The sequence below is a fragment of the Thunnus albacares genome, chromosome 14 (assembly GCF_914725855.1).
Source record: "Thunnus albacares chromosome 14, fThuAlb1.1, whole genome shotgun sequence".
In the NCBI taxonomy this organism is placed as follows: domain Eukaryota; kingdom Metazoa; phylum Chordata; class Actinopteri; order Scombriformes; family Scombridae; genus Thunnus; species Thunnus albacares.
In genome coordinates, this window is record NC_058119.1 from 2,855,216 (window position 1) to 2,869,915 (window position 14,700).

Here is a 14,700-nt window from a genome sequence, read left to right on the forward strand (position 1 = left end):
AGCTTTGTTTGCTTTTATTTAATCTCCTTTATTCGGGTACAAACTGTTCCCATAGAAGGGCAACGTTTGCAGACAGTTAACAGGCAGGAGTTGATGGTACAAATAACACTTTTGAATTAACTGTGTGAAGATATTGTCCCATGAGTGTCTGAGCTAAGCTCACAAGCTAACAAGTTTGTTAACTGACCCTTAGCCAGTTCGTTAGCTGGGAGAGCTTTATTTTCCCTCCTCAGTAACTTTTTTTTTTTTTGAATGAAATGGGGTGAGCTTTTCTCTGTGAACAGAGAGAAGCTTTGGGAGCTACTGTGACTGAGTGCAAGCCTGGCTGGGCTGGCTAATGAGTTAGCGCTTAGCTTGCCAGCTATAGCAGTTCACAAACTAGCACTGTCAGTAGTCACCACGTCACCAAGCTCTCAGACCCAACTATGTGGAATGGACGAGTGAATGTCACTTTGTGGTGTGTCTGCTGGTATAGCAGGAAAAGCACAGGTGTTACTAATAACATTAACGATGGCTCTGTTCTATTCAAGTGTCCCAGTAAGTCACCCAACTTCAACCTGAGCAGGGGTCTAATTAGCCTAAATAAGTGGAAACACCTGTGTGGATATGCAGAACCTTTAAAATCAACTTTGCAATGTGTAAATGTAAAGGAATTACAGTTTTTACATTTTTTTAAAGAAAGAAAATATATAAATACCTGCTTGGTACAGTTTCCTTTTATGTTAAAAATCATACTTTTAATGGTCATGCAGAGCAGCTACTGTGATACACTCACAGAACTCTTGAACCAGGTTATTGTAAAGACCAGTTAGCAATCAGAAGTAATCACAAACACAGACATCACAGTTCCAATGGTGGATAAGAAGCAAAACTGATGTTGTGTTTCAGAGCATGTTAGCCAAATGGCAACCCATCTCGAAGTTAGGCCCCAAACATGCTCCACCGAAGTACGTCAACGCACAAACTTAAAGCTACGCAAGATGGATTTCACGTGTTGCCACGTTCTGTTGCCTTTGTCACCTGAAATTCCAAAAGTGAGCTGCAGTCTTGAGCGTTGCTGCTAAGGGTCGCGATAGCATGAAACAACAAGAGAAAGCTGACCCCTTTTTGTTTGGATTCACTTCCGCTTAAGCTCGAGCTGAACTTCACCATTTCAGACAAGAGTTTTCCGTCCTTCCTCTATGAGAGATTCAAAGGTGCATGTTGAATCTTCTGGGTTTACTTTTTTTTTCTGTTGGTGCAGTAAGTACAGCATTTCTCTACACACGCCATGTTTGTTTACTACTGTGGTCATGGAAATGCTCTGACTAGCTTACATCGCCTCCTTGAGGACTGAGCTTGATCAGCGCATGTTGAGTATGGTCACTTGTTTGTGCTGGCTGGCCCAGATGTTGCCATTGTGTTTGTGTGCTTGTGTAGAGCATGTCTGGGGCCTTGGGGGGCTGTGAAAGCTATATGTTTTTCCACTAACACAAATACATATAGTGATGTTTTCAGATCAGTCATCACAAAGAGTTCTACTCGCCTGTTGAAACCGTTTCACAATGTCTTGATGACATCAGGGTGTTACAAACTGTGGGTGTGGAGTTTTAAAGACTCACATTTACCAGTTTGGAAGAGTCTATTGAGAGATGCTATGAGTTGCGCTATTATCGTGTTTATATAAGAGACATTTGTATCAAGAAATTGAAATGGAAAATATAATTTCCTACAGTGTATACAAGGAACACATTTATATTTAATGTTAACTGCAACATCATTGTCACTGTGTGATACAAATAGGTCTCATTGAATATACTATGTAGCCTGTTTAGGGGGGTGCAGTTCCTATTTTCATGGTGTTGTCGAAAAAGGTCCTAATCAAAAGGAAACCAGGTTCCGGTCCATTGTAGACAACATCTTCATGAATGTATAAAATGCTGCTATTCATGCTAAATTAGACACAGCAGTCAACCTTTGAAAGACCATTAGTTACAGTATGAGGTAATTAGGATAGTCAACAAAGAACACAGCTCCATCCACACAGGGAATGACATTTCAACGGACCACTTTATGAATCAAAAACATGTTAATTGTTCCTGAAGCTATCGGTCATTCTGCTTTGTTTTCTACCCACCATGTGTATTCATATGCCATGATGATGCTGCTCGGAAGCCAAACTATACAGTAGCCCTGTAATACACCACCTTTGTAAATGATGATTTATGTACAGTATTTAACACCGTGTCAGAAGGAAAACGGCATGAAGATGGCATGGAATTATGTAAATGAGGATAGAGGAGAGCAAGGACAAATATAGGAGTGTTCAAAGGAATGGACATACACTTTAGTCTTGTGTGTTCCAACTGAATACATCTAATTAACTAAGTTACTGACCAGTGTCTGAACTTTGAAACAACCATTACAGTAGGTTAGTTTTGTCCTTATTTGAATGCAGGCTGGACCTATCGCCTGCAAGGCTCCATGTATTTTAATTCATGCAAACACAGCTTCAGTCAGAAGGAGAAGAGGGAAAACAACCTGTAGAGTATCAAGAGCCCACCAGGCTGTGTGTGGTCCAGCAGCTTGACTTCAGCCGCTCAGTTTGCTGGCCCATCAGAATGTTTTGATGTGTGATTAGTGAATACAGTTTAGCTATGAATTTCTGTCAACCCCACAGAAAGCAAATGACACAATCATTACCAGGGTCAGTGTGGTGTTTGTGTTTGTGTGTGTGTGTGTGTGTGTGTGTGTGTAATGTGTTTTCACCTCATTTTGTTGAAAGGTAATGATACAAAATGACCTGTAACAGAAGTGTGTTTCATTTACAAAGTGGCACAAAGTTGCTAAATGCAGCAGATGCTGCTTATAATTTCATCAATGTAACATTAGAACTGCTTTGAGTGTTACGGCCCCCCCGTCCCATGACTTTTCCTCAATGCACATTGTGTTAAACCAATCTTTTTTTTCTTGTGTAACAGCTGAATATGTGATGACTCAGATTTAAAAAACCATGCCAACTATTTTGAAATGTCCACTTAAAGTTTTTGAACAAATCACAGGCAAGACGTAATGGCAGCACTGTGTCACAGCTGACTCTCAAGTGTTGGAGCTTCTCACCAGTGCATGAACAACCCTCCCCCCATTCACTGGGGTCGACCACTGCAAAAAAAAAAAAAAACAACTGTGAGAAACACTCTTCTTCACTCACTTCAGTCACTTCAGCCTGACAGCGTGACGCAGGTCAAACCAGCATCGGTGCACTGTGTTAATGGGTCAATGTGTTTCAGCTGATCCTCCTTCCTCCCTCCTTCCTTTTAACAAACTCCCAGAAAAGAGAGAGGGAGAGAAATAAAAAGATAGAGAGATGGATATAAAGAAGATAAAGAGAGTGAGAAAATAAAGAATGCATGTGCGGGTGAGTGAGAGGGCGTTTGACAGAAAGAGAAGGCGAGTGAAACTAAAACTAAACTGGTAACTGTGTAAAGCAGGCTTTATGTTACATGAATGAACCTATTACTGTATGTCCACAGTGATTGGTTGAAATATTCATCAATACACAGGAGTATGATGACAAAGACATTAAATAAGATACATTATGATAGTTAGATTCATTTGAAATATTTTAGATATTATAATCTGTCACATGAAGAAGTCAAATATGAACTTGGACAGTGTATCTTATATTAAAGACCATGTGCATGTTGATACTGTGATATTTTTTCTTATCCTTTGATGGGATCACTCTAAGTATTGTGCCAATTTCACTAGATAGTTCAGTGATAGCCATGAAATCATCTTTATTTAATTCAATTTGTGACTTTTTTTCTGAACACTTGGATGAAATGTTAAACAAATTGTGGTCTGGAGAGAGCATTTTAGGTCTGAATATTTCTGACAGAAGGCAGAGAGATCACAAGTTCATCAGCAGTAGTGAGGATTGGTGCAAACCGTCATCTCTGTTGTTATTTGATTGTTTTGATCAGTTGGTGAGCTGATAAGATCATTGTTTACTTGATGGCATCAAAAATATGCTAGTTTCCCCTTGTTGTATTTTTCCAAATCATGACACACGGAGGTGCATCACCTGCAGCAGCTGACTGATTTTGAGCAGGTCTTAGTGACTTGGGAGTCTCATGGAGTCCCTTGGACTTCTCAAAGACTTTAGGCCAATCCACATAGAAAGTGTTTTTAGAAGCATCCGTCACTTTACTTTGTAATGTGTTACAGTAATGTAATTACGTTTTGAAGTAACAAAAGTTAGTAAGTAAGTAAGTGAAAAATGTGTAAGGGATTACTTTTTTAAATTTAGTACATCAGTTACTAATCCCACTAACAATCCGTTACATTTACACTTGGGTGTTGGTGTGCTTGCTGAGCAAAAGTCAGCAGCCGCACATTTCTCTGTTCTCTATTTCTCTGTTTAGCGTCGTCAGGTTAGGCTAATCCATTGTTGCTAACCTTGCAGCTAACACCCTTCACTTTTCCAGCAGTTGGGGAAAAAACAGACGAGACTTTTCTTGGTCTTGACAAGCTGCAGCTTTTAGTAACTGACACAGTTACTAAATGTACTACTGTACATTTACTGCCAGATTGACAACTTACTGCTAACTTTTTCCTCTGCTCCGCTCACATTCACGTCACTTTTCTACTGCTCGCTCTCTCACTCTACCACTCATTCACCCGGTATGCAAACATATTATGCACTGCCCCCTAGGCAACCACACAGGGGTTAAATCATGTTTCAGAACAGCGCTGCACAGAGACTCCCAAACACTGTTGATTTCCAAATGAATGGAAATAATTAATAATATAATTATAGGGGAATCACTGAGTAAAGTAATTTAATACTTTCACAATAAATAATGTGTAATCACTAATTCATTACAGTTTTCAAGTAACTTGTCCAACACTGATGAATGGTATCTGTATTGATTGATCAGGGCTCCCAGTATGGCTCTGAGTTCTCTGGTTTAACTATAGGCAGATTCCCCTCCCCCAATAAAATCACTGAATTCAATAAGTTAATACAATTCCCATTTCTTCCTTTGGAGCCTATGTGAAAACACTTTTGATTTAGTAAATTTCTGTTGTCAGCCTGGTGAAGACAGTTTGGTTGGCTGCTGTCCTTTCAGCTCCCCACAGTGACTGTAGTGAATATAATCAAAGATCACATATAATACAGCCACCTGGTGTTGTGGTGATGTCAACGGGGTAACTATGAATCAAAACCTACACTCCAGGTATTTATCTTTGTGTGTGTTTACCTCCTAAAGATACAAGTGCGGTGACCAGTGTTGGGCAAGTTACTGTAAATTAGTCACAGTTACTAGTTACTTCTCTCAAAAAGTAATTGAATTACTTTACCAATTACTGCATATAAAAAGTAATTAGTTACGAGGGAAAGTGACTTTTGCATTACTTTTAATGCAAAATTGTAACTTGTCCCACAATCTCAGAGTTTAATCCACTCAGTAAAAGGTCCATTTTGTCCAAATCAGTTCAGTTGAATCCAGTTTCACAAACATACAAGAAAGAAAACGCAAAAAGTCTGCTCGGGGTTTTCCCACAGATCCAAACTCAAACCAGGAATAGCAGCAGCAGCAGTTCAGTAACAGGTATTATTTACAATATATAACGTCATTACTCCAGAGACAAAGCCTATGTTTTACCGAGAGTTGGCTACAATGATGTGACTTTTCAAATGATGTGTTTGTGTTTATCTGTTATCCTCTGCAGCTGTCCACTATTTTCATGTAAAACAAAAGTAATGAGTAAGAAACCCATTTAAATTTCAGTAAATGAAATTGTGTAATTTAATTTGAAAATGTAATTAGTTACGTGACTATTTACCGCCAAAAGTAGTGGAATTACAGTAATGCGTTTATTCCCAACACTGGCGGTGACTCATCATCGTTTAAGATGTGATGTGAGCTCTCAGATTGGTCGAGCTTCCAACAGCTTGGCTCTATTAAGTCTCTGTTGACCTTTCCTAAACCAAAGTTTTGTAGTAAAACAAAGTTTGTGATATTCACATTGGCTTTGAAAAGCTAACAAACCTGCCACAATAAACACTACACCTCAGCAACTTGGGTATTGTATATACTGCCATCAGTCAAATTCAGTATCACGAGGCCAGACCACATCTCATGAGCTCTGTGTTTGTGACAACATCCAAGTCTGGAAAACATCCGGCTGGCAGATTGTGCCAAAATCACTTAACTATGGTGAACATTTAGATGACGACATGACTTGCCTTTAAAAAACCCCTGGTGTTGTGGACGAAGCAGTCAAGGTAACACAGGTTTAAATTTCAAAACAGGGTTTTATTTTCCCAAAAAAAGATTGAACAAATACAAATAAATGAAGGTAACTGAATGAACTAAGTTATCAGGCTCTTAAAAAGCGGTCAACAATACATATCTCTACAGAAAAATAAGGTTCATAAAACAAGAAGTTAACTCAATTAACAGACCTAACAGAATGAGTCATGAGGGAGACGTATATATACTGGCTGATCAAACCAATAAACACACACACAGGGGGAAGACAACATAGACAATAACTAAAAGTCAGCACAAAGAAACCCTGATCCTCCCCATGCTGTCTGAGCTTTTGGTTTGATCCTTGGCTCGGGCCATATAACCAGGCTCCACCCTCAGACACAACTTTTTGCCAGACCAGGAAATAGAACTCAGCAGGTCAGGTAACTCAGAGTCAAAGAGAAATTAATTAATATAACTGCGTTAAACAAACTAATAACATGATAAAACAATGCCAACTAAATGTGTACACTTTATCTGGCAAACAGTGTGGTGTCAAAAAGTTGCACACCTCCAGATGAAATTAGCATCGCCTATTACCTCAACTCCAAAGTAAAAATCAGAGGTAAAAATGTGTCCAGTCAGGTGTAGGATGGTAGTCGATGTTGACATCTTGAGTAAAGGAGATAATCTATTTGAAATGCCATCTCTTTTAAAGGTCAAAGACTTGTTTACCTGTTCAATACAGACACCTCAACTCTCAGTTTTGATACACTGATGGCGGCAGGAGAGGAGAGAGGGAGAGGGGGGGGGGGGGGGGGAGACAAGCTTGTGTTCCTTTCTTCTGTCATTGAGTTCCATGTCTCTCTGCTTGTTTTTGTATTTGCAGCGTGAATGTCTGTGGAGGGCAGTGCTGTCATGGATGGAGTAAAGCTCAGGGATCGCAGCGGTGCACAAAGCGTAAGTGTAAACCGACCCCCCTTACAACACAACAACGTCTTCACATTATACAGCAGCTCAAGTCTACACATAAACTCTGGCAAAAGTGCTCCAGGCACTGAAACCATATTCTTTCCAACGCTTAACAGGAACTTTGAAGCTCTATGTTGTAGGAGTTTCTCTTGTTTCCTCTTACACTATGCTCCTTCTTCAGAAATGTCCTTTTTGTTTTTTTCTTTTTCTTAATTTAGTGAAATTTTTGTTCATCACGACAGTGAAATAAGTCAAAGCAAATAGGGATGAAAAATGAAAGGCACTCATCAACTTTTAATGTCTTCTGTCAGCACATAACCATAAATTCACTTTGCCCTTGTCAAGGAGGTGTGAATCTACTTCTTAGAAATGTCAGTTGATGAAGAAGTTCCACTTCACCCTGCTGTTCATATAAAGGCGACATCACCTCGGAATTCGGAAGCATCATGAGGGAACTGAATGCCAAGCTAGCTCATAATTATAAGCCTGTGGTTCTTCATCATATGCATATGAATGGCCATTTTCAACTTTATCAGTGTTAAAATGAGATGCATATTTTTAGTCACAGTGTGTTGGGAGGATACAGTAGAAATGTTCTAGAGGCAGCATAGGCAGAGGAGCGTGGTTGGAAACCTAAAGTCGGCCCAGTGGAGGATGGCTGTAGGGGTTTTGTCCCTGTTAACTGAGGTGGGAGGAGGAAGAGGAGGAACCTGAAGCACTGTGGGTTAGAAGAAAGGTGAGTGACAGGGCCCAAGATAGGTAAGTGCAGAATCTTGAAAATGATAGCTGGTGATGCTAGAAACACAAGTGCATGTTGGGTGGCTTGATAGGTTACCTGGTCGGTAACATAAGAATTAAGGTATTCAGAAACAAAAGTACAGCACCCTTTAGCTTAGCCAGTCTCAGGGCTCTAGTATTGTGCTCGCTCACTCACTGACATGACTTACTGGGACAAATTAATGGAATGGATCCATTGTTAATGATATTAATTACACCTGTGCTTTTCCTGCTTTGACAAGTCAAAATGTCTGCTGTGAAAAGAGTCAACTGAGAGGTGGAGACAGTGATGGTCATCTCTGTTTGAGAGGCAAATACACATAAAAAGTAACAAACTACAAAATAATGGAGAATAGGAATCATAAAAATAAAATCGATATAGAATCGATATGTGTGAAAAATGAGTGCAAATCCACTGATAGTGATGATTGAATTGGAATAAACTGATCTGTAAAGATGAGATGTGTTTTGCTCGGGTGAGAGCAGGATTTAAAAGCAGCCTTAAGCTACGTGAGGTCGAGGCTAGAGAATGGTGTCACCTGTCATGAGGCCCAGTAGATTTATGACAGCACAGCCTGTAACTCACTGTGCAGCATAGTGATAGGTCAAAACATCATTTAATATGAATCCTGGCATTCCACAGGAATGCTCAGCCAACTTTTGTCACATTTAACTATGTGTGTTGTCACTGTCAACCTGGCTGAGCCTGGCTGTCAGCCATACCAGACATCATATGCAATTTCTGCATTTTGAGCTTACAAAAATGAGTCTAGATGTCACTGCAGTGCATATATAGATTTATTTATTTTTTTTCCAATTTTGGTTTCTACATAACTATCCCACACCCTAATTCAGAAGGGATGACATCCTAAAAATTGGTCTCTGCTGAGAAATCACACTCTTAGAAATCACTCTGACCTCCAAGATTGTCATCAGGAAATAACTGTGCCAGATTTTTTGCTAATGACAGAAGGGTGTGAATATTTGTGCACTGGCTTTGGCTACAGTTCAACAGCAGCCTAGCTATAAATTAAGAAAAGTACACAATATTCACACTATCTTGCTCAGGGTGAAATGGATATAGTGAAAAAAATAAAATACAAAATTCCCCCTGCACACACACATACTTGTTGACTCTTTGTACCCTCAACATTTTAGTCCTCTTTACTTTGAATCATATAGCTTAGAGCAGAACACAAGGATTTGTGCTTGTCTGTTTCCAAGTGGTTCCAGGTAAACATACGTTTTGCTCTTATATACAAACATTTCATGATTACAAAAATAATGATAAATCCCGTAATAGTTCTTGTGCAAATGCAGTTCAGATCAAATCAGTGCAAACATGCATTTTATGAATGAGGCCCAGTGTCTGGACCCTCCATTGCCGAGTCATGAGAAGACTGTTATTATACAGTCCGACTGGCAAAAGCACGTGTCTCAGAGTGGAAGAGAAACAGATTTGAAATGGATTATACGTCTTGGCCCAGACCCATTGGCCAGATCATTTTCTTATTTGCAGTGTCTCGCCAACTTGTTATTTAAGAAGTAAACAGCCTTTCTCCAGTGCTGTGCCCATCTGCTGGAGTCTTGGGAGGGAAAGACTACTAGTGTTCTCTGGAGAGCAACAGGACTCCCTCGTGTTTGTGTTCAGCAGATCTCACAGTGTGGCTCTGCCACTCTGTAACCTGCACATCACCTTCCACCACAGCAGAGGAGCACAGTGCAAAAGTGTCTGACCCACATTTACCATTGAAAAGAATCAAAATAAGTACAGGTGGTGCTAAAGTTCAGTGTCATCATGACTACCATTGCAGGGCTTTGAGCCCATATCAGCTGAACACTTGAAACTTGTGGGCGGAGAGACTCCTTTTGTTTATACAGGCACAGGAAACACTGTGCAAACCTTCTGGACAATGACCAATAGGGGACATTCCTCTGGTTCTTTGGCTTTGACAGTCTGTGTCATCCAGTTCCCCCCATCCAGATGCTAAAATTGGAGATATAATGAATGGAATGAACAAAGCAGTAGTTTATATGTTTGTATGTGTACACCTGCCCCTAAAGAGAGAATTAATGAGTAATTAGAATGTTTATCTCAACCTGTGAGTGGTGTGTATTTAGGTCAGTAAGTGGTAAGTTTTCTTTTTCTTTGTTTTTGTTTTATAGTTGTTGTTTTTTTTTTACAGTATTTTAAATGAGGGGGCAGTGTGCTATGTGTTTTTATCATTTCTTAAAACATTTATAGCAATTGAGTAGAGAAAACAATGCACAGATTTGAAAAGATTATTTTAGGCACAAAAACAGCATGTACCACTGTGCTTTTTTGCCTTTAATACTGACGTTTTACCCATTCATTTCAATGTTCACATAGAACAAACAATAGAGAGCTGAATCCTAATGTGGTGCCACTGCCACATCCACTGCAGCATCCAGCATTGGAATTTGAACTCTTTCTATTTTTTCAACAAAGTTTAACAACAACAACAGTGGTTTTATTAACATCCAAAAAATACAGCTCCCATGAACCAGCAGAGCAACATGTGGAATCCGTCATCGCTTGTTATCGTGATGAATTTCCAACAGATCCCTCCTCCGCTCCTTCATTACAAACAAGTGATGCTGTCAAACAGAGTAACAACATGAATTAACAATGGACTGATTTTGTCCTGGTGCAGCCTTACACATAGCCACAGGAGCCATTTAGTCCCCATACATAAAGTGTTCTTTCAGGTTGTCGGTTCAACCCCCATCCCCTCACTCATCCTAACCACGCCAGGCTTTCTTTTAATGTCGTGGGAAGACTTAAAACCAGTGAAAACAGTAACTGACATTTTCTGTGTTATGTCACACATGATATACACTCAAGAGGACTTCAAAAGACATACCTTGTCACAAATAACGCAATGACCTCTTTCTATGGCATACCTTGTTATTGCTGCAGAAGTCAAATTCTGAACCTTCTGTTATTAATGGTGGTCAGTCAGGAATGTTCCTTGTGCTCTTCCCTGACTGCCATAAATAAGACAGAAATGGACACAGATGTATGTTGGACCTTCACGTGTTGCTGTAGAGCACAGCTTATTTTGGTTTGCTTCTTTTCTTGGTAGCAGTGGTGAACATGTGACTCAGCGGTACAAAACTCATCTGATTCAGGAGAAATGATCAGGAGACATTCCAGTTACTCCTCCAGACTGGATGAAGTCAAACGTTGGCCAATTATTGAATTGCAGGGCAGAATAGCTCTTTGTCGAATCCGCCTAAAGTGTCTACATCACGGCTATCTCGCAGACAAAACATCTTTGTAATTTTGTGGAATTGCTCAGTTTACTTTCCTGAAAGAAGGCAGCCAAAGTTTGAGAAAAACACTGGTGTATGGACACTATAACTGGGTATTTGTAAAGTGAAATAATAAAATGGACACAGGGCACTTCTACAAGACAGGATGATATCATTAGGTACTGTAATAACATAGGAGCCGTCTTAGTTGATATTGTACTTTAGTTGTACAAATTTGCCATTAATCATGGTACCAAAACCAGCTGACATGCAGTGAATCTTGGACTTTTGGGGGACCTTGGGTGTGTGGTGCCCTCTTCGCCCAGCTGTTAATCTAGCCTCACCATTGTGTAATGATGCACAGAGAAGGAATGTCTTCTCATCTTCATAGTTGTAACTAGAGCCCAAACAATACTGATATTTGAGAGTGAAAAATAAATATATATATAAACCCCCCCCCCCCCCCCCCCAAAAAAAAAACAAACCCATTTTCTCTCCATGTGGGTTGGCCAGAGGAACACCTGGCAACGTGCTGACTCAAGTAGTTTGCTCTTCATTGCCTAGTGGCCAAGCCCATTACAGCTCATTATAATGTCCATCAGCAGCACTGACACTGGAGGGCTGCGTGCTGAATGCAGGTGTTATAAAGTGAAAGGGGAGGTGCAGTAAACGTTCAGCAATGTGCTTGACACCTCAGTTCACAGGGCAGTGGGGGAGTCAAGTCGATTAAGATGTGACTGTCGCCGGGTATTGTATCTGGATGATGTCCACGCTCACCTCACTTAACCACCTTTGCAGATACAAAGTCTCTGAATGAGTCACCCAACAATGGAATGCTTTCCTGCAGCAAAGGCTAATGGCCCACTGCAGGTGGTAACGTCACTCAGTATTCTCAGGCGTTGGCCAATCTCATTGTCAACAGGAGAGGCTGATTTTTCCATGATAAAATCTATCATTGTTTCCGTCATCTCATTTTAATTGCTTTCCTTTTTGGTAAAGAAAGGGCACGCTGGTTTTAAAGATAGGAAGAGGCCATTTTTAGCAGAGAAATGCAAAGAACACACATGTAGAAGGCAGTTGATTCAGAGATTTAACACATAACTGGAGGCAATGAGATACTAAGGAAATATGAAAAAATATATAATAAATATAAAAAAATATGTACAGAAGTTAACAGGAGAAGGCTGGTATCATTGCATAAAGTATGTTTTCCTGAGAAAAAAGGAGGAGAAAGACTTTTGGATGATGAATTGTCAGACAGGACTGTGACTCACTGAATTGCCATTTCATTTCACTTTAACTATTCAGTCTGACCTTGTGTTCATGTTAGCCAACTCCTGTTGGGGAGGGTGGGGTTATCTATTTTCTCCTTACCAATCAGTAGTGAGTGATGTCTTTCCTGCAGACATCATTTCCCTGGATGCAGATGTTGCAGTGGCCGTTGTTAGGGACAATTCAGCTTTCAGCCCAACCATTGAAGAAATCTGCTGATTGAAGAGTTATATCAACCCGTACTGCTGCATCGATCTCATCCACACTTATGGCCATTTTTCTTTCTCTACTTTTCATGGATGTAGCTGTGTAGCTATCTATGTACGAATATGACGTCTCTACTCTTAAAGAAACAGTGAAACAAAAAATACATAATTCAGTGTTAATTGTTCATTCATCTCTTGTTATATGCCAAATATATTAAAAAATCATCTATTTTCTATTCCTGTAAAACATTGACATATTTTGTCATGACTCATCTTTGATTGCAGTGTATATATACAGTACATTTATTCAATCACATGTGATTTGGGTCATCGTATAAAACTTTTACATGACTATTAGCTCATGGGTCGTGGCGTAGTAGCTAGCAAAGGCAATAGGGGAAGGTGAGTATTTGAATTTCCCAATTTTGTAGTTTGTGTAATAAAATTTAAAATTTTATTTACATTTTTAAAAAGTAAGACAAATATACACATGAACATAAAAGAACAGAATAACAAATACTACAAACTGAAACCAACAACAAAAATAATGAAAAAAAAAAAATTGTTTATATTTCCAAGTATGGTTGAAATTTAATTCATTTATGTTTCCCTCGTCTTCCTCCTCCTGACCTGCTGTACATTGTGCTCATATGCAGAATATTTATAAATGAAGTTCATTCAAACACAAAAAACAAACCTGGGGCCAGGTAATATAGGTTGGTTTTTGGGTCTCTGGGTATATAATGAAGCTGCCATTTGGTGCATGCTCTAATAAAAACCATGGTTACAACTTGGATTTATTTTCATTGCTCTAGCCATCAATTACACCAGTTATAACCTCATACTCACCAAAGTAATTGATGAGACTTGTGAACACGGCAACAGGGCAACTAACACAAATGATCAGACAATCAAACACAAACTCCCATGTTTACCAAATACAAAGAACAGAAAAAATGGTAAAATTTCAAATCAAAGTGTGTAGACTCAATTTTCTTTTGCAATGATGAATTATTAGAAATGTTATAGGCCTGCCAGCCTTCCGTGTGTTTGTCGCCCATTTGAGGACCTATATTTAGGGATGTCACCAAGATTTCAAGATATCAGCAATTTCTTTAGTGATTACAGTGTTACCAGAACTGATGGCCAGAGCTACAAATCTAAAAACTAAGTTGTAATAAACTAGTTTTCGTTTTGAATTGAACTTCAAGTTGACAGAGTGTACACAATGCACAGAGAGCTGGTGGTGGGAGTTGGAGGAGTGGGGGTCAGTAGTGAGTCAGTAGGGGTTCAACAGCCTGAACGGGCATTGAACCCTTTGTATATAAGATGGCAAGCAATATTAACCAAAATGTTTTTCCCTGGTAGGTGTTTCATTCTGTTCCGTTCTTGCCATATCATACAGAATTAACGGTTGTGACTTTATTAACTTAGACCATCTTCACATTGCATTCAGTTCTAGCCAGCGTTACTCATGGTCAGTGTCCCACTCTAATTGCTCCCTGGAACAACACAAACTAGGAACAACAATCCTATTGTTACAGTAGGTTATGATTTTTTTGTATGTATAAGTACTTTTTTGCCTAACGATGAATACATCAATGGAGTCGAGTCAAAGTAGATTTAGTTGATGACTGTGAATAACTTGGATATTTCATATGATGGTGTCTCAATACCGTCATCATTGCTGGCCAGTGAAAAGATAAGTGTATCTCTCACCCAGAGGATTAGTGAGGCCCATCGATTCTCAACAGACAGCCTTATCAGAGCTAATCTGAACTCTGAGGGCCAGCAGTGACTCAGATAATGTGGAATTCAATACCTCATATATCGATGTCATATCTTTCCACCGCTACCTGCTTCTGAATTCAGTGAACATCTGTCCCAGCCACATGCAAGGTTAAACAGGCTGTTGCAGTTACCCATAAAGTTTGAGCAATTTTCTTTCCCTCACT

At 39.6% G+C, this 14,700-nt stretch overlaps 1 protein-coding gene across 5 annotated transcripts in view; it reads left to right on the plus strand.

The window, feature by feature from the left end:
• Window positions 1–14,700, plus strand: part of ltbp1 (latent transforming growth factor beta binding protein 1) — a 153,853-nt gene that overhangs the window by 8,698 nt on the left and 130,455 nt on the right. For all 5 annotated transcript variants that reach the window (XM_044372810.1, XM_044372805.1, XM_044372806.1 and 2 more), the window contains exon 2: window positions 7,132–7,202. In XM_044372810.1, the coding sequence (XP_044228745.1) occupies window positions 7,132–7,202 (71 nt within the window). The remainder of the gene's footprint in view (window positions 1–7,131; window positions 7,203–14,700) is intronic.